Source organism: Mastigoproctus giganteus, chromosome 5 (assembly GCF_048544385.1).
Source record: "Mastigoproctus giganteus isolate SK-2022 chromosome 5, ASM4854438v1, whole genome shotgun sequence".
Classification (NCBI taxonomy): Eukaryota; Metazoa; Arthropoda; class Arachnida; order Uropygi; family Thelyphonidae; genus Mastigoproctus; species Mastigoproctus giganteus.
Window position 1 is genome coordinate 47,995,458 of NC_143579.1, and position 25,839 is coordinate 48,021,296.

Sequence of the window (25,839 nt, forward strand, 5' to 3'; positions counted from 1 at the left end):
TATGTGTTCCTATGCGATTCACATTCCTTTAGATGTTACCTACCTCCCCTAAACGTTTGTACCGATATTTTTGAGACACCCTGTATAAGTACAAGAATGTTGTCCAGTCTACAGTAAAGAATATTCATTTTGGAAAGTTATAATAGAAATCAGAGGTATTAAACCTCTGATTTGTATTGTATCAAGCGGCATGTTTGTCAACCCATTCATAATTTTCTGTGAAAACTGTTGCATGTGTATTCTTATAAAGTGAAGACAGTACACAAATTGCTACAGGGAGACTTCAAATTTTGCAATAACTTCTGATATTGAGGAACTGTATGGTTAGTTCTGGTAGACAAAAGCAAAGGTTCCATTCAGATGGATATGTTAGTTCTAAGAATTCTCAGATATAGTTGAGAGACAATCCTCATGAGTTCTATGAGATTTATACCTTTCCAAAATGTTAGACTGGTGTGACTTCTTGGAAAGGAACTCCATTACTTTCAATGAGATGATCAACAATTAGTATTATGTTACCATTAATGCAACCATTTGTGGAAATGTTATCGCCAGATGAACTTAAAACTTATCTCAGACTTATGCCTGTATTAAGGAACATAAGAATACTGTGGGGGATAAAATCTTAAAAAATATATATATACAGCAGACTCTCGATTTACCGGGATCGGTTTAACCGGGACACTTCAAGACTCCAAAAAAAAAAAAAAAAAATCAACCAGAAATCATAAAATTCAAGTAATAACTAGAATAGGTATAAACAAATATTTTGCAAGTTGTAAATAAGTGACAAGAAGGGCGTTATAAAGTCGTCATTGGAAGATGCCCAAAAAATAGAGAACAAATGTTTAGTTTGTTTTAGTGCATTGCTTCAATTGTGTTCCATCGCACCTGAAAGAGAAAAAAAAATTTATTAAACAAAAATTTGAAATTATTCAAAAGTTTGAAAACGGTGCATCCGTTAATTAATGAACCATTATAATGAACCTTTAATGAACCATTATAATGTTGGTGACCAAACCATATGTGACATCGTAAAAAATAAAGGGAAACTATTAGATTTAAAATCGGCATCGAAAAAAAAATAAAGGGAAGCATTGTATTGGACACGCGAGTAGTGCGTGGTAAGTTTTTTATCTATCGCCATATTTTTTTACGTAGATTGCTGAACATTTTTGGATATAGTAGGTTTCCAACTTACGTAACTTCAAACTTACGTTAATTTTTTTCACTCAATTTTTTTTTCTTTTTTACGACTGTAAAATTTAAAACAGAATAATAATAATAAGCACTCAATACCGATGATCATGGCAGGCACAAATTGCTCAAGCGAGATATGGAGAAACAAGCCTAAAAATAGGAATGAAGACAAGATTCTTAAAATTTATTTAGGTTTTTTGTTATATGACTGAAGATTTCAGTGAAGGGGACACACATTTCACCATAATAACATAAAATCCCACAGAAGTCCAGCTATCGGTATTATCGCAAATGCAATACGATCGAGTATACTACCATTTATAATGATTTGAACTAACAGAAAAGCCCAGTAACCTAGAAAGTGCAAATTGTTTTATGGTAGGGACCTCCAGAAATGTGTTTTAGTAAAATGTGAGCTCGCTTGGGGTGATAACAGTGAGTTTTTGCTTTAAACCTGTGAAGTTCTTTTCAGAAAATTAAATTTTCTCTGTTATCATGGTGCTGACTAAGAGAATAAGTGACAGCGGTACTAGTAAATTTATCAAAAAAGGAAAGTGATCAAGTTAGATCAGAAAATTAAAATAATAAGGATGTATGAAAATGGCCAAACATTAACAAGTATTGCGCGGAATTCAGATTTGTCAGTGGCAGCGGTGAACACAATGATAAAGGACAGAGACAGAATACGAGAAGCGGTGAAGGGATCGGCACCAATGAAGTCAACAATGATAACCAGGGCTGCGAAATACACTGGTGTGCAAAACTTAAGGACCAGTCAGGTTTTCACCTGTAGCTTCTCATAGGAGTAGCCTGGATGTGGGAAAAGCATACCAAAGGAACCTCATGAAGTACAGAAATGATGAAGGAAACAACATCGACACAACAACAGAAACAAAACGGTACAGAGGGACTTTATTCAAAAATGGCAACATAGCACTGGCTGCCATGATACAGATACATCACTGCCAAAGATGGAACAAAGGGAAGAGGTAGTCCTCAGTGGGAGATATGGCCGCCCCTAATGTCGATGCAGGCTTTGCACCATCTGTCCATACTTAGAACAGTGTTATTGATAAGTTTTTGCGGTAACATCGTCCATTCCTCTGTCAGCGCCATTTTCAGCTGGCGAACATTTTCTGGTGGGTGTGGACGTACTGCTAGGCATCTCCCCCAGAGTGACCCATATGTGTTCGACGAGATTTAGATCGGCGAAACGGGCAGCCCAATCCATACGAACAATGTCCTCACTTTCCAAAAGCATATCAATAGCTACAGTGCGATGAGGTGTGGCGTTATCATCCATAAACACGAACTCGGGGCCAATGGCACCTTGGAACAGATGCACATGGGAAAGGATTACCTCAGTACAGTAGCATGCACCAGTTACAGTACCGCCTTCCAGTATCTGGAGTTGTGTACATCCATCCAAGATAATGCCTCCCCAGACGAGAACACCTCGACTGCCATATCGATCCCTTTCAGTGATGTTTGCAGGGTGATACCATGTGCCAACCTCTCGCCAGATTAGCTGACATTCAGAATCGCTTCTGAGACCGAATCTATTCTCATCAGTAAAGAGTACCTTACCCCATTGCACTGCTGTCCAGTCCTTGTGTTTGATGCACCACTGTAAATGGTGTCTCCGATGGGCAGGTGTTAAAGGGACACACCGTACTTGGTGTCGGGAAAACAGTCCACCTTTGTGAAGTTGCCTGGCCACAGTAAACCACGATATCCTGCGTCCTGTGCAGCTGGTTTGCAATGGATCCTGCTGTCTGGTGTCTGTCCCTATTGGTCTATAGGAGTATATAACGGTCATCATTGGGCGTTTTTTTTTTCGTGGATGATCACCACTGGTCCTTTGAACAGCTGTACCTGTCGTTCTGAAGGCCGACCACGCATGTGCGAGATGCTATGGGCAATACCGAACTCTGCAGCCACACTCCTCGCACTTCGACCTTTCTCAAGCTTTCTAATTATTCGACCTCGGGTAAAGTCATCCAGATGTTGTCTACTGGTCATTTCGTTGCTGTAGCACTGTATGAAACCAATCGAACATCTGTACGAATCGTGCTCACCATTCGGTAATTTGCACATAACTGCTGCTTTTATCTGTTTATGTGAGTCCTCTCATCACAATTCAAATTTTTACATGTGCACTAGCTTTCTACTGAACAGCTACAGTTATGCAAATCGCCACAGGCTGTTTCGTTTGATTTTGTGGTTGTAACCTTTAGAAATAGTGTTGATCCTTAAGTTTTGCACGCCAGTGTATATATCAGTTTTTACTGTCAATTTCTTCCTTTAATGTTTTCTTTTCTTATGTACCACTCCAGCAACTTCACCACTGTCCCCAGATAAAGTTTTAATTGAACTAATTAAAAATATATAACTAATATATAAAAAATATATAACTAGCTAATTGAAAAATATGTAACTATTTTTCTTCATTCTTCTGAGGATATTATGTGGTTTTTGTAATTTTGGCATATCACGGATATAGGAGCAATATTTTATTAGTTATTCCAGAGTTACGTAAAACTCGACTTATTTAAGAGGTCCTGGAACGTATGTTGGGGAGTTACTGTATTTTTGGATTAACCGGGAAATCGATTTTCCGGGATTTTTATTTTACCATCCATCCCGGAAAATCAAGATTCTACTGTATATATATTTTTAAAAAATCTAAAGATGCTGATAATTGTTACTTATTGAGTGCATATTCATATTGGTGTTTAACAGAAAATTCTCTTAGCATAATAAAATATTTATGCAGATCAGTTAATTAAGAAAATATTTCCTTCAATTAAAGTTTTGAAAAATTATGGCTGTGCATAAATAATAACTTCAATTAGTTTTTAATGAAACTGTAAATTAGAAAAAATAAAAATGATAGTAATGCAAACAAGGAAACATGGCATTTTTTCATATGCTGCTTGATGGGGCCAATGGCACGACTTTTGAATCTGGTGCAGTTACACCCCATTACTTCTTGAAATAATGAGCTGTACTTTAGTTAAGTGGAAGCAGGAGTGAATCTTGACTGATTTAGTGGATGAGGAATGGAATAATTCCTTCAGTAATTCTGTTTTATTTTTATTTATTTTTTTAAATCTCATTTATCCAAGTGTACATTTTTTGTATGTAGGCCCTTGTTATCTTGTGTCCATACATACCAGAAGGAGTACCCTGTATGCACGAAATATGTTTTATGTGTAAACACCTTTGACAACACCAATCCATTTCTCTGCTACTTACTCTGCCGAAACAGTTGTTGTTGTTATTATTTGGTTTTTAGGAGCATTAGCAACTAAGGCCATATTGCTCAGGGAATATGCGGTGGTCATTCCCTGACCTTTCCGCATCCTCCGTATTTGGTGGTGACGGGCTCGAACCCCGGTCTAATCAAGAAGCATGTGCTACGCACTGCTGCTCCTTCCCACCTGGCTACGGAGGAGCCCTCCGAATCAGTGTTAGTGATATTAACGTCATACTTCAGTCCGAAATATTTAGTATGAACAATTTAATGTTTTATGCTACTGAATCAACATTTGGAAGAGGTTAGGCCAATAGCCTATTACCCATTTAATTGTAGCCATTTGTTGAATAGTATAGTTACAACAATACAAGTATTTGTATTGTTACAATCAGTGGAGTCTCTCAGGGTTTAGTGCTGGGCTCAGCTGATTGCGAAAATACATTTATGATTTGCATCTTGATGGAAATATATGACCGCTTCAGTAATACAGATGGGTACTGTAACGCCTACATTACATGCCCTTCAAATGGTAAGGCTGCCGTTGTGATAAATGGAATTACAGTGCACACTGCCGTCAAGATATCCATTTCTCTGGTTACCAAAAGGTTTCTGCCACGGGTAGCAATGGTTAGCCCAAAGCCACCTAAGTGGTATGCCCCGAATCATAAATGTTTTTCTGCAACCAGCAAGTTTATGCCAGCTCTGAGCACGTCCAAGAGCACCTCTCATGGTCCTTTGCATGATCTCCTCTCCCAACTCTGTTATTTTTGCTTTTCCCATGATGCTTTGTGCTGTTGGAACCATGGGAAAGTCAAAAAGAACTGAAATGACGTCATTGATGTCACTTCCAGAAAGTAACTGCATTAGTGTCAGACCCTATACGGCAAGTAACTGATGCCATTTCTGAAAATTATATCATTTGATGTAATTTCCATTTCACAAAATCGTGACAAATTGGTTTTACTACTGTCCGAAATTTAGTAGGTGCCGCCAAAAATGTTTACACATCAGAAATATCTGTGGATATGTTCGGTTTTGAATCATTTATTCTTAATGTGTACAGAATTATTTTCATTAACAGATTTTTCAGGGGTCTCTTAATTATTCGAGTTTCCAACTAAATATTCCTATCTGATGTGATTGAGGAAGAAGAGATTTTCCTTCCAGTACAAGTTATTCCCTTGCGAGTCTGAAATCATTATCATCATCATTATTATTATTATCATCATTAATTTTAATCTCTTATCAATCTTTTATTGGAAACTTAATTAGTATACAAAACAGCATGGATTGGGAAATAACATTCTGTAGATAGTAAGTGAGGAATAGTGATGACAAAAGTAATAGCTATATATGGACTGAGCATAGTGATTAATGTGTTGAACAAAATAAAATAATATTAACAATTTCTGAAATTTCAGAAGTTAATCGTTAATTGTCTTCTAGTTATTCTATGTATTTAATTTTGTGATAACCTTATATGCTGGTAAGGAGGCATACCATCTCCCTGGCATTTTGGAGTTTTTGAATCTGAAAATTCTTCCAGTCATTCTGTTTACTTTATATGTAGGCAGACTAGATTATTTCCTTAAAAATTAGTATTATTGTAGTCCTACTTTAAGTTGACTTAGAGAGGCATACTGTCTCGGTTGACTTTTTCTTCATTTCCCATTTGGTTGGCATTAGCAAGAATTTTACCTATATGAACATGCAGGTAACAGTGTTATAGCTCAATCATTAAAATCAGTGCCTAGATAAAAATTTACATAATATGTATTTGACATCTGAATATTGAAATATTGCAAACCCTATTGGCGTTGTTTTGTTTAAACAGCATGGTGTGTAGATAATGTAAATATATTAAAAAAGGAATAAAGCACTTTTAACCTACATGAGTTCTAAATATCTATTTATTTCCATTAAATTATGCACAGATGGAAATCAAATGTTTCATAGTATTGTCTTACCACTGCAAAGACAGAAAATAAAAGGAGAAAATAAGATTAAATTGTTATAACCTACTATAATAAATTATTGTAAGTTACTTAAAATTATCAGTTAAGATTAATTTGAATTAAATTCATTTTAGGTTGGACTTTAATACTTAGCAGATTACAGCCTGAGGCCTTAGATTTAGAAGGTGTGATTTCAACTAAACAAGGATAGATCTGAATTAGATTAGAATAGATTTAAATTAAATTTTAGCCTTATGTAAGGAACTTATAATAATTTATTATAGTAGCGATATAATAGGTCCATAAAGATATAAAAAAACAACATTTTGGAATTCAAAAGTACATCACCAAGGGTGTCAAGACTACTACTCAGGATTTCTAAGAGGTACAAGCTGAAGGTTATAATGATTTATGCACCAACATCGAGCCATGAAGATGAAGAGGTTGAAGAAATGTACACCGAAATTGAGAGTCTTCTAGATGAGTAGAAAACTCACTACACTATCATTATGGGAGACTTCAATGCTAAGATTGGAAAGACACAAAACAGCAGAGAAAGGGGAACTATAGAAAATTTTGGGATTGGTGAAAGAAATGAAAGAGATGAAAGACTTGTGGAATTTGCAGAATCTCGAGGATTGTCAGTAATGAACACTTTTTTCAAGAAAAGAGTGAACAGAAAGTGGACATAGAAGAGCCCAAATGGATTAACAACTAATGAAATCGACCTCATCCTCACTAACAGAAGATATATTGTGAATGATGTTACTGTCCTCAACAAAGTAAATGTTGGAGGTGATCACAGAATGGTAAGATGCACACTTGATATAGATGTAAGAAAAGAAAGGAAAAAATTGACTCAAGTAAATAATACAAAGGTATTTGAGATAACAGAAGAGGAGAAAAAGCAGTATGTACTGGAACTTAAGAACATGTTTGAGCTTCTGCAGACGGAATGAAGGCTCAGGACCAAGATATCGATGAGGAATATTACAACTTTCTGAAAGTGATCAAGCCCAAGAAACCTATAGGTAAAAAGAAATCCAAAGAAGAAAAAATTAGTCAAGAAACACTTGTCATGATGAGCTAAAGACAACAAATGAAGATCAAGATAAACACTGACAAGGAGAAAATTGAGTATACTGAGTTATGCAAAGCCATTAGAAAGAGACTCAGAGAGGACATCAGAAGATTTAACACAAGAAAAGTAGAACAAGCATTAAGGGAAAACAAAGGACTTAAATTAGCAGCCATGAGCAGTAATACAGAAAGACATATGATACTGAAACTGAAGAATAGCGATGGTGTACTTATAAACAGCAGAGAAGACATAATTCAAATTGCAGAAGACTACTATAGAGAATTATACAAGGAGCAAGGGAATGTTGCTAGCAGTGGGGAAGATGGATCGCAAATTAGTAACACATGCGACATACCCGATATCTTTCCTGATGAGGTAGAACATGTGTTGAATAAAATGAAGAATCAAAAAGCCCCCGAGGAAAGATAAAGTTACTGTAGAATTGTTAAAATTGGGAGGAAGAGACATGGCACAAAAACTGGCAAGACTCTTCACAATGCATTAGAAAGGGTGTGGTGCCTAAGGAGTGGAATAATGCAGCCATAGTTTTGCTGCATAAGAAAGGAGATAAATCAGAAATTGGAAATTATATAGACCAATTAGCTTGTTATCCCACATCTACAAGTTGTTCACAAGGGTCATTACTAACAGATTAGAAAGAATACTTGATGAGAATCAAGCTGGCTTTAGGACAGGATTCTCAACTATGGATTACCTTCACGTAATGTCACAGCTAATGGAGAAAGCAAATGAATACAAAACACCATTATGCATGGCATTTGTGGATTATGAAAAGGCATTTGACTCCATAGCATAAGGCAATGTTTCATGCATTGGAAAGACAAGGCATAGATACCCCATATATTATGATTTTGTAGAAAAAATATGAGAAAGCTACCTCCTTTATTAGACTAGACAAAGACAGTAGCAAATTTAAAATTGAGAAAAGAGTTCGACAAGGAGACACAATATCTCCAAAGTTGTTTACTGCTGCCCTTGAGGAAGCTTTCAGAAGATTAGACTGGTTGCAGAAAGGAGTCAGTGTGAATGGAGAGTACCTAAACCAGTTACGATTTACAGATGACATTGTGGTCATAAGCCACGATCCCAAAGAATTAGAGGAAAATCTTAATCAGTTATGCACAGTTAGTAAGGATTTTGGACTAAAGATGAATATGGCTAAAACAAAAGTAATGATGAACAAGTATGCCACAGAAAGGGAAATAATGATTGAAGGAGCAGTAATTGAGAAGGTAGAGTCATATACTTATCTGGGACAAGTTATTAGCTGTAATAATGATAAATGGCTGGAAGTCAAGAGAAGAATAAATTTTGGATGGATAGCATTCAGGAATTATAGTCACATACTGAAGAGCAATATCCCAATTTGTCTGAAATGTAAAATAATGAACCAATGTATACTCCCCACCATGACTTATGGAAGTGAAACTTGGGCACTTGCCAAAAGAATGGAAGAGAAGCTGAGAATGACACAGCGAAGAATGGAACGAATTATATTGGGAATCAGACTGTTAGATAAGAAGAGAAACACAGGATTAGGCAGCAAACTCAAGTAAAGGACATTCTTATCAAAACTAAAGAACTAAAATGGTCTTGGGCAGGACATAGCTCGAAGACATGACAGATGGACTCAGAGGAGTTAGAAGAAAACCTGGAAGACAATGACGGAGATGGATAGATAAAATTCATGAGTTTGTGGGTAATAAATGGATGGCCATTGCACAAAACAGAAGGAACTGGAAAGTTGCTGGAGAGGCCTTCATCCTGTAGTGGATTGATAATGGCTGATGATGATGATTGTAGTAGCAAATAACAATTTAACTTTATTTTTCCTTTTTTATTTGCTGTCTTTGCAATCACTGATGAAGTGGAAGTCAAGTACCACCAAATGTCTGCTCTCCATATAATTTCCAACTGGAGGAAATAATCAGTTATTTAGATTTCATGTAGGTTAAAGTGCTTCATCAATAACACTGTCAGGTTACTGAAGTATGAGGCTAGAAGAAGGAGGAAGCCCACATCTCCTAACCTATGCATAAGAGGAATTGACTGTGATCTGAACCTAGGCACCTGCGAGGTGATCTGATTGAGGTGTATAAGGCATTGAGTAGTTTCAGCAGGCTCAGTGCTGATGGGATTTTTCCTCTTGCTCAGATTACAAACCTGAAGGGGCATAAATTCAAATTGAGAAAGACAGTTGTAGAACAGATGTGTGGAAATTTGCCTTTAGTCAGTGGGTAGTTGATTGCTGGAACAAACTTCCATCTGTCGTGCAAGTTGATAGCTTAAATAAATTCAAGGAAGAACTGGACCATTTAGGATGAGTAAAATGGGAATTTTTTTTGGCTGATGTTGTATAAGCTTGCTGTCTTGCATCATATGCCTCTGCTAATACTAATATCCAATCCTTACCTTTCTCTTTGTGGGACTTCTTAGTACAGGACTAGCTATATGACTACTGAACAAATGAATCTGCAGTGAGAATTAGGGGAAACATTGAAAAATAATTTAAGGTTAAACTTGGAGTGAAGCCAGGCTGTACCTTATTGCCACTTCTTTTCATAATTTTCATGGACTATTTAATAGAAGAATATAAGGTTAGTGTGTGAGAAATATAAACAGTTTTATTATTATATACAGTTGATACTGTATTGTTAAATAGTAGCATGAAAGACCTTCAAGAATCTCTGAATATATTAGATGAAAGTTGTGGAGAATTTGACACAAAAATTAATTACACAAAAAGAAGTTATGAAAGTTGGGATAGACAGTGCTGATTGATATACATTAGTGTGCATATTCAGTAAGAAAATATCTTGGGGTAACTAATATCCAGTTAAAGATTGAAGCAAACTTAAGGTGGTAAAGACCTAGTAGAAAGGATGAGAGAAGGAATATTAGCTAAACAAATATTTGAAATGAAAATAATACTAGTTAGTAGTAGTAGTGGCATGTGATGCAAGAAAGCAAGTGTATGAGCTTATGCAGCATTACCCAAAAAATAATAATAAAAAAAAAAAAAAAAAAAAAATCGCACCATTCCCTCCAAATGCCTGTCCAGTTCCTACTTAAATTTATTTAACCTATCAACCTCCACAATGACAGATGTAAGTTTGTTCCAGCAATTAACCACCCGCTGGTTAAAGGCAAATTTCTGCACATCTATTCCACATCTGTCTTTTATTAATTTGAATTTATGCCCTCTTAGGTACGTAATTAGCAATAGTACAGGCATATGATGCAAGAAGCAAGCTTATGTAGCATCAGCCAAAAAAAAAAAAAAAACCCCACTTCCACTTCACCCTTCCGTTCGTTCGAAATACCTGTCCAGCTGAGCTTTAAATTTCTTTAGGCTATCAACTTCCACGACAAGGGATGGAAGTCTGTTCCACCAACCAACTACCCGCTGGCTAAAGGAATATTTCCGCACGTCTATCCTACATCTGTTTTTCCTCAATTTGAATTTATGCCCTCTCAGGTGATTCTTCTGAGCAAGAGGAAGAATCCTACCAGCATTGAGCATGCTCAAACCATTCAAGGCTTTATACACCTCTATCAGATCACCTCGCTGGTGCCTAGTCTCCAGACACTGTAATTTGCAAAACTTAACTTTTCTTCGTAAGAGTACCCCTTTGTTCCATTCACTAATCTTGTTGCTCTTCTCTCTACTCGTTCCAGCAGCTCTACATCATTCTTGAAATGAGGCCTCCAGACCTGTATACAGTATATCGTTGACAAGACACCATGAGCTACTGTTAGTATTAGTATTTAGTATTAGTATTAGTAACGGCCGTATGGTGCAAGAAAGCCTATGGCTTATGCTGCACCAGCCAAAAAAAAAAAAAAAAAAAAAAAAATCCGAACAAAACAATGATAAAAACAAAAATTAAATAAATAAATAAATAATAATAAATAAAAAAATGAAATTAAAAATTAAATAAAAAGGAAATTAATCCTATCATCCTATGCGCTTCCCTTACCCGAAAGTACTATCCAGATGACCTTTGAATTTCCCCAAACTGTCGGCCTCTACCACCCATGAAGGCAACTTATTCCAGTAATTTATAACTCGCTGGCTAAAATAAAACTTCCTGCAGTCCAATCTAAACATTTCCCCGCGTAACTTGAATTTATGTCCCCTAGTTCTAGCATCATTTATAATCTTGAAAATTTTGTCCTCATTCATTTTACTGATGCCTCTCAGAGCCTTAAACACCTCAATCAAATCTCCTCTAAGGTGTCTAGTTTCCAAACTCTGCAACCCACATATTCGAAGTCTTTCTTCATAAGGACGCCCTTTTGCCGATCTCACCAGGCGAGTTACCCTTCTTTGCACCCTTTCAAGAAGCTCGATGTCTTTCTTTAGGTGCGGTCTCCATACTTGAACACAGTATTCCAAGTGTGGTCTAACATAGGCCTTATATAATGGGATTATCACGTCCCTATCTCTACTTGCAAAAGTTCGATAGATCATCGATAGGACACCATGGGCCTTCCTTGCAACCTGTTTACAATGCTCAGAGAATTTCATGTCTGACCGTATCGTAACACCCAAGTCCCTTTCCTCCAGTACTGGGTTTAGTTGAACTCCACCAAGTGAATAAGTTATTTTGGGATTACTGTTTCCCAGGTGTAATACCTTACACTTTGTTGGATTAAAGCACAGCTGCCATTTTTCTGACCATTCTTGAAGTCTATCTAGGTCTCTCTGAAGAAGCTCAGCTTGACAGTGATCATTAACTACTCTACCAATTTTAACATCATCTGCAAATTTAGACATCACGCCCTCCGTCCCTTCATCAATGTCGTTTATGAAAATTAAAAACAACAGTGGTCCTAATACTGATCCTTGGGGAACCCCACTTCTTACATCAACCCAATCTGAGGAATAGCCATTTATCACAACCCTCTGCCTCCTGCCCTGAAGCCATCCTTCTATCCATCTAAGGATTTTCCCAGTGATTCCAACCTGTTCCAGCTTATAAAGCAACCGCTCATGTGGGACTGAGTCAAAAGCTTTGCTGAAATCTAAATAAACAATGTCGAAATTATTCCCTAAATCCAGCTCGTGAGTGACCCTTTCGAAATAGCGAACCAGATTTGTTAAACATGATTTTCCCTTTACAAAACCATGCTGAGTATCCTTGAGAATTTCAATTCGATCCAAATGATCCTGAATTCCACCCTTGATCAATGCCTCCATGATTTTCCCTACTACTGAAGTCAGACTGACAGGTCGATAATTTCCCACTTCACTTTTAGAGCCACCCTTATGTATGGGAGATACATTTGCACTTTTCCAATCCAAGGGAATCTCCCCAGAGTCTAGTGATGCTCGCATAACCAGCCTCAGTGGTTCAATGCACTCGCTTGCCGCCTCTCTCAAGATTATAGGGTATATTCCATCCACTCCAGGAGCCTTACTAGTCTGTAGGCTTGAAAGTTTTTTCATTAAATAATCTTGCGAAATTTCAATATCATTAATTACATATTTTTTAACTTCGCTCCCACAATTTCCCATTGCCACAAAAGGCTTTTCATTTGTAAATATCGATGCAAAATAACTGTTGAGTTCATCTGCAACGGCAGCTGGTGTATTTATTACTATCCCCTTTCCCTTACGTAAAGGTCCGATCTGGTTTGTCCTGCTCTTCTTGGCATTTATATATGTGAAGAATTCTTTATCCCCCCTCTTTGCTCTGTTTGCTAGTGATTTCTCATAAACTGCCTTTGCCTGTCGAACCTTTTCTGTGGCTCTATTACACATCACCTTGTAGCTGTTATAGGCTTCAGTACTTTTTATTGCTCTGTAACGTTTCCATGCCACCTTTTTCTGCTCAAGTAATGTGGCAACTTCACTATTCATCCAACTTGGAACCCTTCTCGTGGAGTATTTTTTTAATGGTATATACGCATTCAAGGCATCTTTGATTAATGTTTTAAAAGCGTACCACAGTTCAATTGTATTCATTCTCTGCGCGATATCTACCCAGTTAATAGAGGCCATGTAGTACCTTAAGGCATCGTAATTTCCTTTTCTGAAATTAAAACCCATTCCTTTGCCTTTTACTTCTGCTACCTCTCTCGTCATCATCCACCGTAGAACTCCGTGATCACTTCCTGCTACTGGTTCCTCTACTGTCAGCCCTGTTATGTCATCTGATTCATGTGTGATGATGAGGTCTAGGATATTCTTTTCTCTAGTACTTTCCCTGACATGTTGATACAAATAACAGTCATCTAGTTGATTTAAAAATTTTGTTCCCCATGTCGAGTTTCCTTCCCATTTACTCCAATCAATTAGAGGCAAATTGAAATCACCCATAATAAGGCATTGACGCTTACTTGCCCATTCCATTTGCATGTAGAGGCTTTTGTCATAGTCTTCACAATCACCTGGTCTGTAGATTACGCCTACTCGCATTGTACCTTTGTTTCCAACTATCTCACACCATACAGACTCTATACTAGCATGTGAAATGTCTGAATCTGGGAAAGCTATCGTCGCACTCAGGTTGCTTCTGATAAGAAGCATTACCCCACCACCCCTTCTATCTACTCTATCCTTCCTAAATACATTATACACGCCGTACTGAAACTCATCATCCCCAATTTCCGGGTGGCACCACGTCTCCGTAAGCCCTATTATGTCCGCGTTACTTGTTTTAACCAGCAGTTCGAATTCACTCATTTTATTGACGACACTTCTAACGTTACTGTATAAACAATTAAGATTTACTGTTCTTGTATATTTAACAACCCTAACACAACCCTTGAAGTTTTTTAGGCTCTCTTCCCTGATATTAGCTACCTGCTCACGTGAAACGTCTTTGCCCCCAGAACATCTAGATAATACATCCAGTTGGGGTAACAGATAAGAACTCTTAAGGTATGTGCAAGAGTTACATTGACCAATATTATCAGATAAACGCGTGTCAGTATTACCCACATCCCCCCTAACTAGCAGTTTCCCTGAGCCTTTAAGGTATCCTCAATAATACTGGCAAAAACTTTTGCACCACCTTTGTTTAAGTGTATCCCGTCTCTACAAAACAAATTCCTTCTACCTACAAGTGTGGGCCATGCTGATAGAAATTTACCCCCTAAAGCCTTGCAGATTCCTTCAAGTCTTGAGTTAATCCACAAGGCTCTTAACATATAATCCCTCCTATCGTGTCTGGGCAGAATTGCAGACACATAGACATTATGGCCTAGCTCGCGACATTTCTTCAGCATGGTCCTGTATTTTTCCAACAAATCGTCAGATCGTGTACGTTTAATATCGTTTGTCCCCACATGAATAATAATATTTTCTTTACCCCCTTTAAAATCTGACAGTCTGTTGGTGACATCATCAATAGTTGCTGTTGCAACTACTGTTGCAGCCCCTCTGCACTGTTCAGAGAACTTCACATCTGCCTGCACAATTACCCCAGGTCCTTTTCATTCTCTACCACTGTCAGTGTAGTACCACAGAGTTGATACGTTGCTATGGGGTTGCTGTTTCCCATATGCAGTACTTTACATTTGTCAATGTTAAACTTCATTTGCCACCTCTCAGCCCATCTGCTCAACCTTTCCAGATCCTGTTGCAGCAGCAGCAGCATAGTGTCAGTAGTGTCCTTGACAACCCTGCCAACCTTTGTATCGTCTGCAAACTTGGACATTAAGCTTGATATACCATCATCAATATCATTTATAAATACAGAAAACAATAATGGACCCAACACTGAACCCTGAGAGACTCCACTAATAACATTAGCCCACGATGAGCAGTGTCCATTGATTACCACTCTCTGTCTTCTCCCCCTCAACCATCCCTTTATCCATAGCAGCAATTTGCCTCCAATGCTACACTGCTCCAATTTGTGCAGCAGTCTTCCATGTGCAACAGTATCAAAAGCCTTTCTAAGATCCAAGTATATAATATCAGAGTTATTCCCTGCATCCAGTTCTTTTGTGACTGCATCATAGTATCCAATCAAATTGTCAGGCAAGACGTCCCCTTAACAAAACCATGCTGTGTCCGAGCTATAACTGAAGTCTTGTCTAGATGATCCTGCAGTGCTTGTTTAACCAGTGCCTCCATTAATTTTCTTGGAACAGAAGTTAAAATCACAGGTCTATAATTACTTGTGTTAGACTTTAATCCTCCTTTGTGAATTGGGGTCACATTTGCATATCTCCAGTCTGTGGGTACCTCCCCTGAGTCCAGGGAAGCTCTCATAATTATGGCTAAGGGTTTGCTTACTTCCTTTGCTGCCTCCTTTAATATAACTGGATAGATCCCATCCACCCCAGGTGCCTTTCTTGTGTTTATCTTCAACAATTTCTCCACCACTTTACTCTCAGTTATTACAAGATTCTCTAGCTTGCTGCCAGAGTTGAATACAACTCTGGCATTCCCCTCGCTGAATAACTTATCATGTGTGAATGTCGATGCAAAATATTCATTTAGTTTGTTAGGTACCTGAGCAGAATCATCAACAGTTGACCCATCTATATCAAGTGGACCAATCTGATTCATCCCCTTCCTTCTAGAGTTTACATAAGTAAAGGACTCTTTGCTGTTTTTCTTTGCATCCCTTGCCAAAGATTTCTCGTAACTGCCTAACCTCCTTTGTAACTTGGTTACAGATCAACTTGTATCTACCATAGGTTTCTGTGTCACGTGTTAATTTATATGTATCGCATACATTTTTCTTCTCTGTCATATGTCTCATTAGTTCATCTGACATCCATTTATGCCTAAACCTTGAACAATATTTCTTAGATGCGCCTCCGTAGCCAGGTGGGAAGGAGCAGCAGTGCGTAGCACACACTTCTTGATTAGACCGGGTTTCGAGCCCGTCACCACCAAATACGGAGGATGCGGAAAGGTCAGGGAATGACCACTGCATATCCCGGAGCAATATCGCATTAGTTGCTAATGCTCCTAAAAACCAAATAACAAACAAACAATTCTTAGATGGCATGTAAAGCCTAGTAGCTTCCAAGATAAGTTCTTTGAATGCTTCCAATTTTGAATTTGCTGTTGGTAACATCTTCAGTTGGTCCCACTGTACAGAATTTAAATACTGTCTCAGACCATCGTAGTTCCCTTTACCCCTGATGGTAGTTACCTCTTTGAGTAAATACCACTTCAGCACACTCTGATCACTGCCACCTAGTGGTTCCTTTATCTGCAGATTCTTAATGCATGAAGAATCACTACTGATAATCAAATCAAGAGTATTACTCCCTCTAGTTGCCTCTCGAACATGCTGATGTAGAAAACAATCATCCAATAAATCCACAAAAGCCTTGCTAGTGTGTGAGTGTCCAACCCACAAATTCCAGTCAATATCTAGGAAATTAAAATCCCTCATTATAAGACTCTCTGATGTACTGGCCCACACTATTTCCCTGTACGGTTTCTTATTATACTCATCAGAGTCATTACGCTTATAGCACACTCCTACTCTCAATTTTGATCTCGCAATGCTTATGTCGCACCAAACTGACTTGACAGTGCACTGTCCAGCGATGTTGACTGGCTTCACTTCTTTGGATTTTATGTGTTTCTTAACTAATAGCATAACCCCTCCTCCCTTCCTATCCTGTTCTATCCTTTCTGTAGATGTTGTACTCCCCAAATTCCAGTTCTGCATTCCTTATATCTGTCTCTGATATTCCAACAATATCCACCTTTGATGCTTTGAGCAATACATCAAATTCATGAAATTTATTTACCAAACTCCTAGCATTGGTGTACACGCAAGTATACATGCACCTGTTTCTATTCTTAGCTATCCTAACACAACCCATGTGTTTACTTGTACCGTAATGATTCCCAGCAGTCTCTGAAATATCCTGCATCTTGTTTTTCAGGCTTCTGCTCATTCCAATAGAAGAATCCACTCGTTCAGAATAATCTGAACAAGTGGAATGATTCCATCAGAATTCAGCGTGCTCAACTCATTCAAGGCCTTATACACCTCAATCAGATCACCGCGCAGATGCCTAGTATCCAGCCACTGCAGTTTGCAGAACTTAAGCCTCTATTGGTAAGAGCATCCCTTCATTCCCCTCACCAATCTTGTTGCCCTTCTCTGTACACACTCAAGGAAATCTACATCCTTCCTAAAATGAGGCCTCTAGACCTGTACACAGTACTCAAGGCATGGCCTGACCATTGCCTTATACAGAGGGACAATCACTTCCTTTTCTCTGCTAGCAAAATTCCTATATATCATTGACAAAACCCCATGACCTGCCCTTGTAGCCTGTCTGCATTGCTCAGAAAACTTCATATTGACTGCACAATTACTCCCAGGTTTTTTTCATTTTCTACCACCTTAAGTGTAGTACCACACAGTTGGTACGATTCTCTTGGGTTACTTGTACCCATGTGCAGTACTTTGTCAAGGTTAAACTTCAGTTGCTACTTCTTAGCCTATCTGCCCAAATTTTCTAGATCCTGTTGCAGTTGCACACTGCCATTTCTATCATTAACAACCCTGCCAACCTTTGTATCATATGCAAACTTCGACACTAAGCCTGATATACCTTCATCAATATCATTGATAAATATACAAAACAACAGTGGACCGAACCCTGTGGGACTCCACTAATAATATTAGTCCACGAAGAGCAGCATCCATTGATTACCACCCTCTGTCTTCTCCCACTCAACCATCCTTTTATCCATTGTAGCAACTTACACTTAATACCATTCTGCTCCAATTTGTACAATAGTCTTCCATGTGCAACAGTGTCAAAAGCTTTCCTGAAATCCAAATGTATGATATCAAAATTATTTTTGCATCCAGTTCCTTTGTAATCACATCATAATATCCTATCAAATTTGTCAGACAAGACTTTTCCTTAACAAACCCATGCTGTCTGAATTATTGCTGCAGTCTTGTCTAGATGATCCTGCAATGCATCTTTAACCAGTGACTCCATTATTTTACCTGGAACAGAAGTTAAACACTGGTCTATAATTACTCGTGTCACCCTTAGATTCCCCTTTGTGAATTTGGGATACATTTGCATATCTCCAGTCCGTGGGGGACCTCCCCTGAGTCCAAGGTTTTGCTTAGTTGCTTTGCCACCTCCTTTAATATAACTGGATAGATCCCATCCACCCCAGGTGCCTTTCTTATGTTTAACTTCAAAAATGTTTCCTCCACTTTGCTCTCAGTTATTACAAAATCATTAAGCACCCTGCTACAATTTGATAACCTTCTGCCATTTTCAAACCTTAATAACTCCTCATGTGTGAATGTAGATGCAAAATACTCATTCAGTTTGTTTGCTATTTGAGGAGGATCATCAACAGTCGAACCATCGATATCAAGTGGACCTTTACATATATAAACTCTAAAAGGAAGGGGATGAATCAGATTCATCCCCTTCCTTTTAGAGTTTATATATGTAAAGAAATCCTTGCTGTTTTTCTTAGCATCCTTTGTCAAAGATTTCTCGTAATCTGCCTTCGCCTGCCTAACCTCCTTTGTGACTGGATTACGGACTAGCTTATATCTGCCGTAGGCTTCTGAGTCGCTTGATAATTTATATGCCTCCCATGCATTTTTATTCTCTGTTACGAGTCTCATTAATTCATTAGATAACCATTTAGGCCTAAACTTTGTACAATATTTCTTAATAGGTATGAAACTTTTAGTAGCTTCCACAATTAATTCCTTGAATGCTTCCCACTTAGAATTTACTGTTGGTAGCATCGTCAGTTGATCCCACTGTACAGAATTTAAAAACTGGGACCACTGTACTCACCTTTACGGAAGCAAAAACCCAAAAATGAATGGTAATGGGCTCTAAGGAAATCCAGGAGGAAATTGTATCGAGTGGTACGTAAGATTTAGATGAAAGAGGGCTTAGTCTAGCTAGGGCTAAAGGTCTGACAGCCTAGAAAAAAACTGAATATAAAAGAGGATAGTCCAAATGACTAATCTGTACTATCATCGTGATCTTACCCACTGGATATAGCAGGTTTGGATGGAGGTGATGGAAACAGTGTTCAAAGGTGACCTTCATCAGAAAGTGTTTTTTTTTTTTTGTATTTTCAAAATTCTAGAAGGGGAAAGAAGTGAAGCTGTTTGTTTGTTGTTTGTTTTTTGGTTTTTAAGAGCATTAGCAACTAAGGCCATATTGCTCCGGGGATATGCGGTGGTCATTCCCTGACCTTTCCGCATCCTCCGTATTTGGTGGTAATGGGCTCGAACCCTGGCCTAATCAAGAAACGTGTGCTATGCACTGCTGCTCCTTCCCACCTGGCTACAGAGGCACCAAGAAGCAAAGAGACAAGTTCACCCTATTTTTATGTCCTCTTATATTCAGAAAAATTTTATAATTCTTTCTGTGTTTCACCTCATTTGGCAAACCAATATTATACCATTTAATATTTTTTACTTTGTTCTGAATTGAAATGCTAATATCCTTTCAGTGTTTTATTGTTATTTTTCTTAATTACAAAATAATTGAAAATTTTCTTAATGTGTGTTTTTTTTTTTTTTCTCTCCTCCTTCTTATTATTTCATTATTTATTAGGGATTTACTATTTTTAAAATTTGTCAATGTGCGTTCTGTCTTTCTTTACAAGATTGTACAGGTTCATGAATGGGATTTTTGTTTTACAGGAGGATGATGCCCATATTCTATAACCTGTATCGTTACCATGGAAAGGAGTTAAGGCAAGAAATTAAAGTACATATTACTCTGTATTTTTATTTCTGATCATATTTTAGAAGATCTTTTATTAATGTATATTGGGTTTTAATAAATATTTGTATACTGTTTTATTTAGGCATTCCATTTATTAAATGGATTTCCTTATAAATTATTTAAAACTGACAGAAATCTTCATTGATTTAGTCATTAGTTTCATCTCTGTATCCCCTGGCATTGCTGCTGCAAAGGGTGTATTGTATACACCAGTTTTGTTTACAATAAAGATTATATATTATATATATATATATATATATATACACTCTCGGAAGTTAAAATATATTTACGTAATCTTTTATATATTTACATAAATCACAAACTTAAATTTTTGTCATTATTACATATTAATTTGAAGTTTTGTTCAAGTTACTGACAGTCAAAGTTCCAGTAATATTTTAACATAATAACAGCATTAAAATGTTGAGAGGATTGGTATGCCAACAGCTTATAGGAAACTCTATCAGTCAGTTGTACTGTTAAGTAAAGTGTATGGAGTATTAAAAATATCTGGAAAGAAAATTTTCAACAAGTCTTGTAAGTTATTAAGAAATGCAAGTTATGATAAAACTAAACTAATTACCAAATATTATTATTAAATGGGAATCAGTAGTAATTATAACAATAGTTTGTTATTTTTCAATAATAATGGTTTTTCAATAATTATTTCATTAATGTTAATAATTATATCTGACAATTTGAATATTTTTTTGATATTTTACTCCATCTATTTATTTTTATTTTTTTATTGCACATATTTTTATTTATGAGGGATAATACTACAATTTTATAATGTGCTAATTTTTCCACTGCATAGATAAATGGGGTACACTTAACTTGTGTAATTTTGGCTAATTAATTAAGTTTATTGAACTTTAAAGTGAAATAAATTGCATCTGTGTAAGGCCCTAAACCAAATCAAACCAAATTGATGTTTTTGGGACTACTTTTGGCACCATTTTCAACATAAAAAGGAAGCTGCTAATAAAACGACTGCATTTACCTACTAATACCATTTTTTGTACATTTGTTTTGCACTTACTAGAAATTGCCGATCTATGTTTGTTTGGGTGAATATGGTTTATCTGACAAACTTTGTCATCATGGCTCCTAAAATAGTTATTGCATATATGTTGCATACATATAAAAAAAGATTGCTCCAGAGAACAGAAGTAGAATGGACAGATGAAAAGAAGAGAAAATGTTCATTCTGTGAGTTGGACAGTGAATGAATATTGACTAGGTGAGGCATGTGTTTGGAAGTGAGTGGTAGAATCACAGAAAAGGCCATCAGCAGAAATTGAACATCTGTGTTACAAAGAGTGGAGACAGTTTATAAGGGATGGGTCAATAAATAAGCTGACTACTATCTTTTGGATGAAATCTAGAAGCTAGAAAGAGGTTTTGAGAGCAGCACCACTACCAATGGAGGAACAGTTATTCAAGATTTGTATAGAGTCACTAATGTAACTGTTGAGAAGAAAAGTAACGTGAAGAGTGAAAAGGAAAACCCAGTATTAAATGCAAAGTAAATAATATTTGTGATGTGTTTATGTCAAGAGAGAGAGAGACTGAAAATCAGGATATGTGATCTAACTAGAAATTTGAGTGTTGAAATTGAGCACAGGAGCAACAGAGAAGCAAGTCATTGAAGTAAACCAAGTTTCCTTCCCTCCAGTTACCTAGATGTCAGTTTAAAGAATTGTTAGTGGATATTCAGTGTTTTCTTGTGAATATATTTTTTGTCGTGATTGTATGCTGTTTTATGGTTGAAATCAATAAATTAATTAATTAATTAAAAAAAAGTTGAAGTGTTTTTGCAGAGCAGGTTTTGTCAAAACAGAAGGTGGAATATAGTATCATCAGCAAAACTATGTGGAGGATTTCCAATTAATGGAAAAGAGAGTTAATTAATATACATGAGGGAAAAAGAATGGGAGAAAGAACTGAACTTTGAGGAATACCAGCACTAATGAAGAAGTTAGAGAGACACGTACTACCACCCACAGTGAGAATTTGGAAAGAAAACTAGCCACACTGTTGCAAAAAACAGTAGGCAAACTATAAGGTGTGAGCTTGTTCAGATGTTCATGTAAAATACAGTCAAAGATCTTAGAAGCAAGAATAACTGCTTGAGTTTTGCCAAACGTTTTCATCAAAGCACTGTGATTTGTGAGATTTTTACATTACCCCCCCCCCCCAATGGTGTAATGATTGAATGAAAACCACATTTTCAGCACATATTTATTTGCAGGATAGGAATAATGTTACAGCAAACAGTTAATAACAACAGTCAGCTGTTTTATGGAAATCACAAAGGATGATTAGCCCATTGTGTATAATTAAATTTTGAGGATCATTTTCAGCCTATTCAAGAGAGACAGAATTTTTAATAGAGGAATTGTCACAGAAATTACCTTGGAAAGCACTCTGAATTACTTCTGAATGAGCAAAATTGTTTTTGATTGAAAGTGTGAGGTGGGGGGGGGGGGGATTCAAATGATCTCCAGGTGACTGACAGTGCATTTAGTACTACATATTCCACTTCACCAATGATAAAATGGTTGATATTATGTGGGAAAAAAAAAAAAAAAAGTGAATTAATAGGAAAGAGATTTTAGGAAACATGATTATTATTAACTTTCATCAGTTTGCTGGACATGTGTGGGTTCATAGTAGTGCAGTTTCTGCTATGGCTGGATCTGTGGGACAAAGTTTTTCATGTAATTTTTAAAAAATTATAAAATGAAAACTTTCTTCTACTTAACTGCTTTTAATATTAATTTATTATTATTTTGAACTGATTTCCTAAATTAGCATAAAATTATTGCCAAAATTTAAATTGGAAATATTCAACAAATATTTTTAAATAATAAAAAAAAATTGTAAAAAAAAACCTTGGTTATTATTTTATAATACAGTAGTACTTTGTAATACTCTGTATCTATTTATTTATCAGTTGATTAAATATCATTAATTTCTAGATCTCAATTTTGCTGTGGTGTACAACACAACTGGAGTATATGATTGTTTTATGGTGCTGTAGGTAGGTGGAAGGGTGTACATGCCCAAGCAGAGTTTGCTGAGTAATGCCAGTGATCTTTGCTCAGTAATGCTCTCATAAAATGGGTGTAATGTTTTACTATTTTGAAGTGGAAAACCATTGTTTCTCACTGAAAAATCGTAAACTAGCAGTAGGAAAGCATTTTCTAGGATTGCAGTCATACAATTTCCTGAGCAGAGATGATGCTAGCAGATTCGGAGGAGAGGAAGAAGCAGGAAGAACAAATTGTGGTCACCTGGGAGTAGTCTTGTAATGGAATCTTGCAACAGGAAGGTCCTCTATTGAGGATTCTGCTTTTGAACACATGAATGGCATCATTGTTCGGCAATGCTCAGATTTAAAAAAAGATATTGCATAAAGTCTGTGGATCCTGTACAAAGGGTACTAGGAAAGTTTTGCAATATGACGCAACAATGAATCACAGGAAGCTGCTTGTTGCTGCATGTTGAGACATGTTCATACGTGCATAGTAGCCGCCGTGCCAAGTCGATGGGCTCAGTTATTCATTAGTAGTGAGAGTGTAAAGTGCTTGCGATGGCATCGTGGTCACGAAATGAGATAAGGACAGTTTTGCGGTATAATTTCGTGCGTGGTTTAACCATAGACCAGTGCTTAGAAGAAATGACTCTTGCACTAGATGATGATTGTCCACATCGTACAACGATATTCAGGTGGTATAGAGAATTCCAAAGGGGAAATTTCACTCTGGAGGATTCTGAGAGGCCGGGAAGGCCACGAACGTCAGTTACGGAGGAAAACGTTACTGCTGTGAGGAAAATGCTTGACGAAAACAGGCGAGTGACCTACCAACAGATAGAGGATACTTTGGGCCTAAATGCACCAGCAATTCGTTCGATTCTGCAAGATCATTTGCACGTGAAGAAACTTTGTTCTCTCTGGGTGCCGCATCAACTGACTGAAGAGCAGATGACACGACGTGTGACTTGGTGCCGGGAGATGTTAAAAAAGTTTGATAAGGGACAATCTCGGTATGTGAACAACATCGTGACAGGTGATGAGACTTGGCTGTACTATTACGATCTGCCGACCAAGGCTCAAAACAAAGTTTGGGTCTTTGATGATGACGACACACCCGTAATTGTCAGAAAATCCCGATCTGTAAAGAAGAAAATGATAGCTGTATTTTTCAAATCGAGCGGAATTGTGGAACGTGTCGTTTTGGACACGCAGAAGACAGTCACAGCTAAGTGGTATACTGAACAATGCCCGCCTAAAGTCATTGGATCTATGAAGAACCTGCGGCCCAAGTCAAGAATGGACACCTGGTACCTCCATCACGATAATGCTGCAGCTCACCGCGCCAAAGCCTGCACCGAATATTTGACCACGACAGGACTGAAACTTCTCGAGCACCCTCCCTACAGTCCAGACCTTGCTCCCTGCGACTTTGCACTGTTCCCGCATGTGAAAATGAAGCTAAAAAGGAGGCGGTTTTCCAGTGATGAGGACCTTCTACTGGCTTGGGACAACGAGTGTGCTTTACTCCCTAGTGAAACTTGGCAGAACTGGTTTAAAGATTGGTTTCGGAGGATGGAGAGGTGTATTGAATGTAGAGGAAATTACTTTGAAAAAATTAAATAAACAAAGCTGTATTGCAAAACTTTCCTAGTACCCTTTGTATTTAAATCTGACAGTCACTTAAATGATGTCTGGAAGTCTCTGGCATGGTCTTCTCCTAGAAATGTATGGCTGAATCAAAGAAAGTGGTGTTTTTCTTGTGTTCTCCTAATTATAAATACAAATCTCGTTCTTTGTCCAATTTTGGCACTCTGGCCCCATGGTGACAACATTTGTATTGTTGGTTTCCATTTAATGTTGGGCCATTTTATTGTTGAATCTTCCATATGGAGATTTTGTCAATTTCTGGACTTTGAACAGAGGTCCTATTTTGCTATTATAGAATATATTCTCCAAATGCAGATTCCCCATTTGCAGATTTAACAAGGAGTGCAATCCTCTTAATTGGTTAGTGTGTCATCTGTTTATTTACATATTTCTAAGGTTTCAAATTTCCATTATTTTTTAGTACAGTCAGTCCTCGTATAGCACAATAGTTGTGTTCCTAGAAACCCTCGTGCAATGCAAAATCATGCAAATAACAGGCCCTATGGGGTAAAATAGGGTTAGGTGCCGACCACCCAAGGTTGAACACACATTTGTAACCAAAACATTACCAAACACAATAAATATTGTGTTTGGCATTGACTATTATGTAATAAAATATTGCTAATGCTTTTGGTTCTATCATAAGCAAACTTGTTTTTTTGTTTGATCTTCTATCCAGAGAGATGACAGCCATTCCATCTCTTCCAATTCTTTGTCTTGATTTAATAGATTTTGTTACACTTCGAGTTGTTCCTGCTATGAAAGTTGTTTTTATTAATTCTCGGCGTTGCCTCATTTATGCCTGTTGCACGTGCAGTATCACATGGTCTTCCATTTCACTCAGTGTTTCACAATTTCATATTTTTTCTCTATTGATAGAGGCGGACTGGCCATAAGCCTTACGGGA

General features: G+C 37.2%; 1 protein-coding gene across 1 annotated transcript in view; it reads left to right on the plus strand.

Annotated features, from left to right (window-relative positions):
* Positions 1-25,839, plus strand: part of PolrMT (mitochondrial RNA polymerase) — a 395,821-nt gene that overhangs the window by 175,951 nt on the left and 194,031 nt on the right. The window contains exon 15 of the mRNA XM_090374544.1: positions 20,158-20,224. Within this exon, the coding sequence (XP_090230670.1) occupies positions 20,158-20,224 (67 nt within the window). The remainder of the gene's footprint in view (positions 1-20,157; positions 20,225-25,839) is intronic.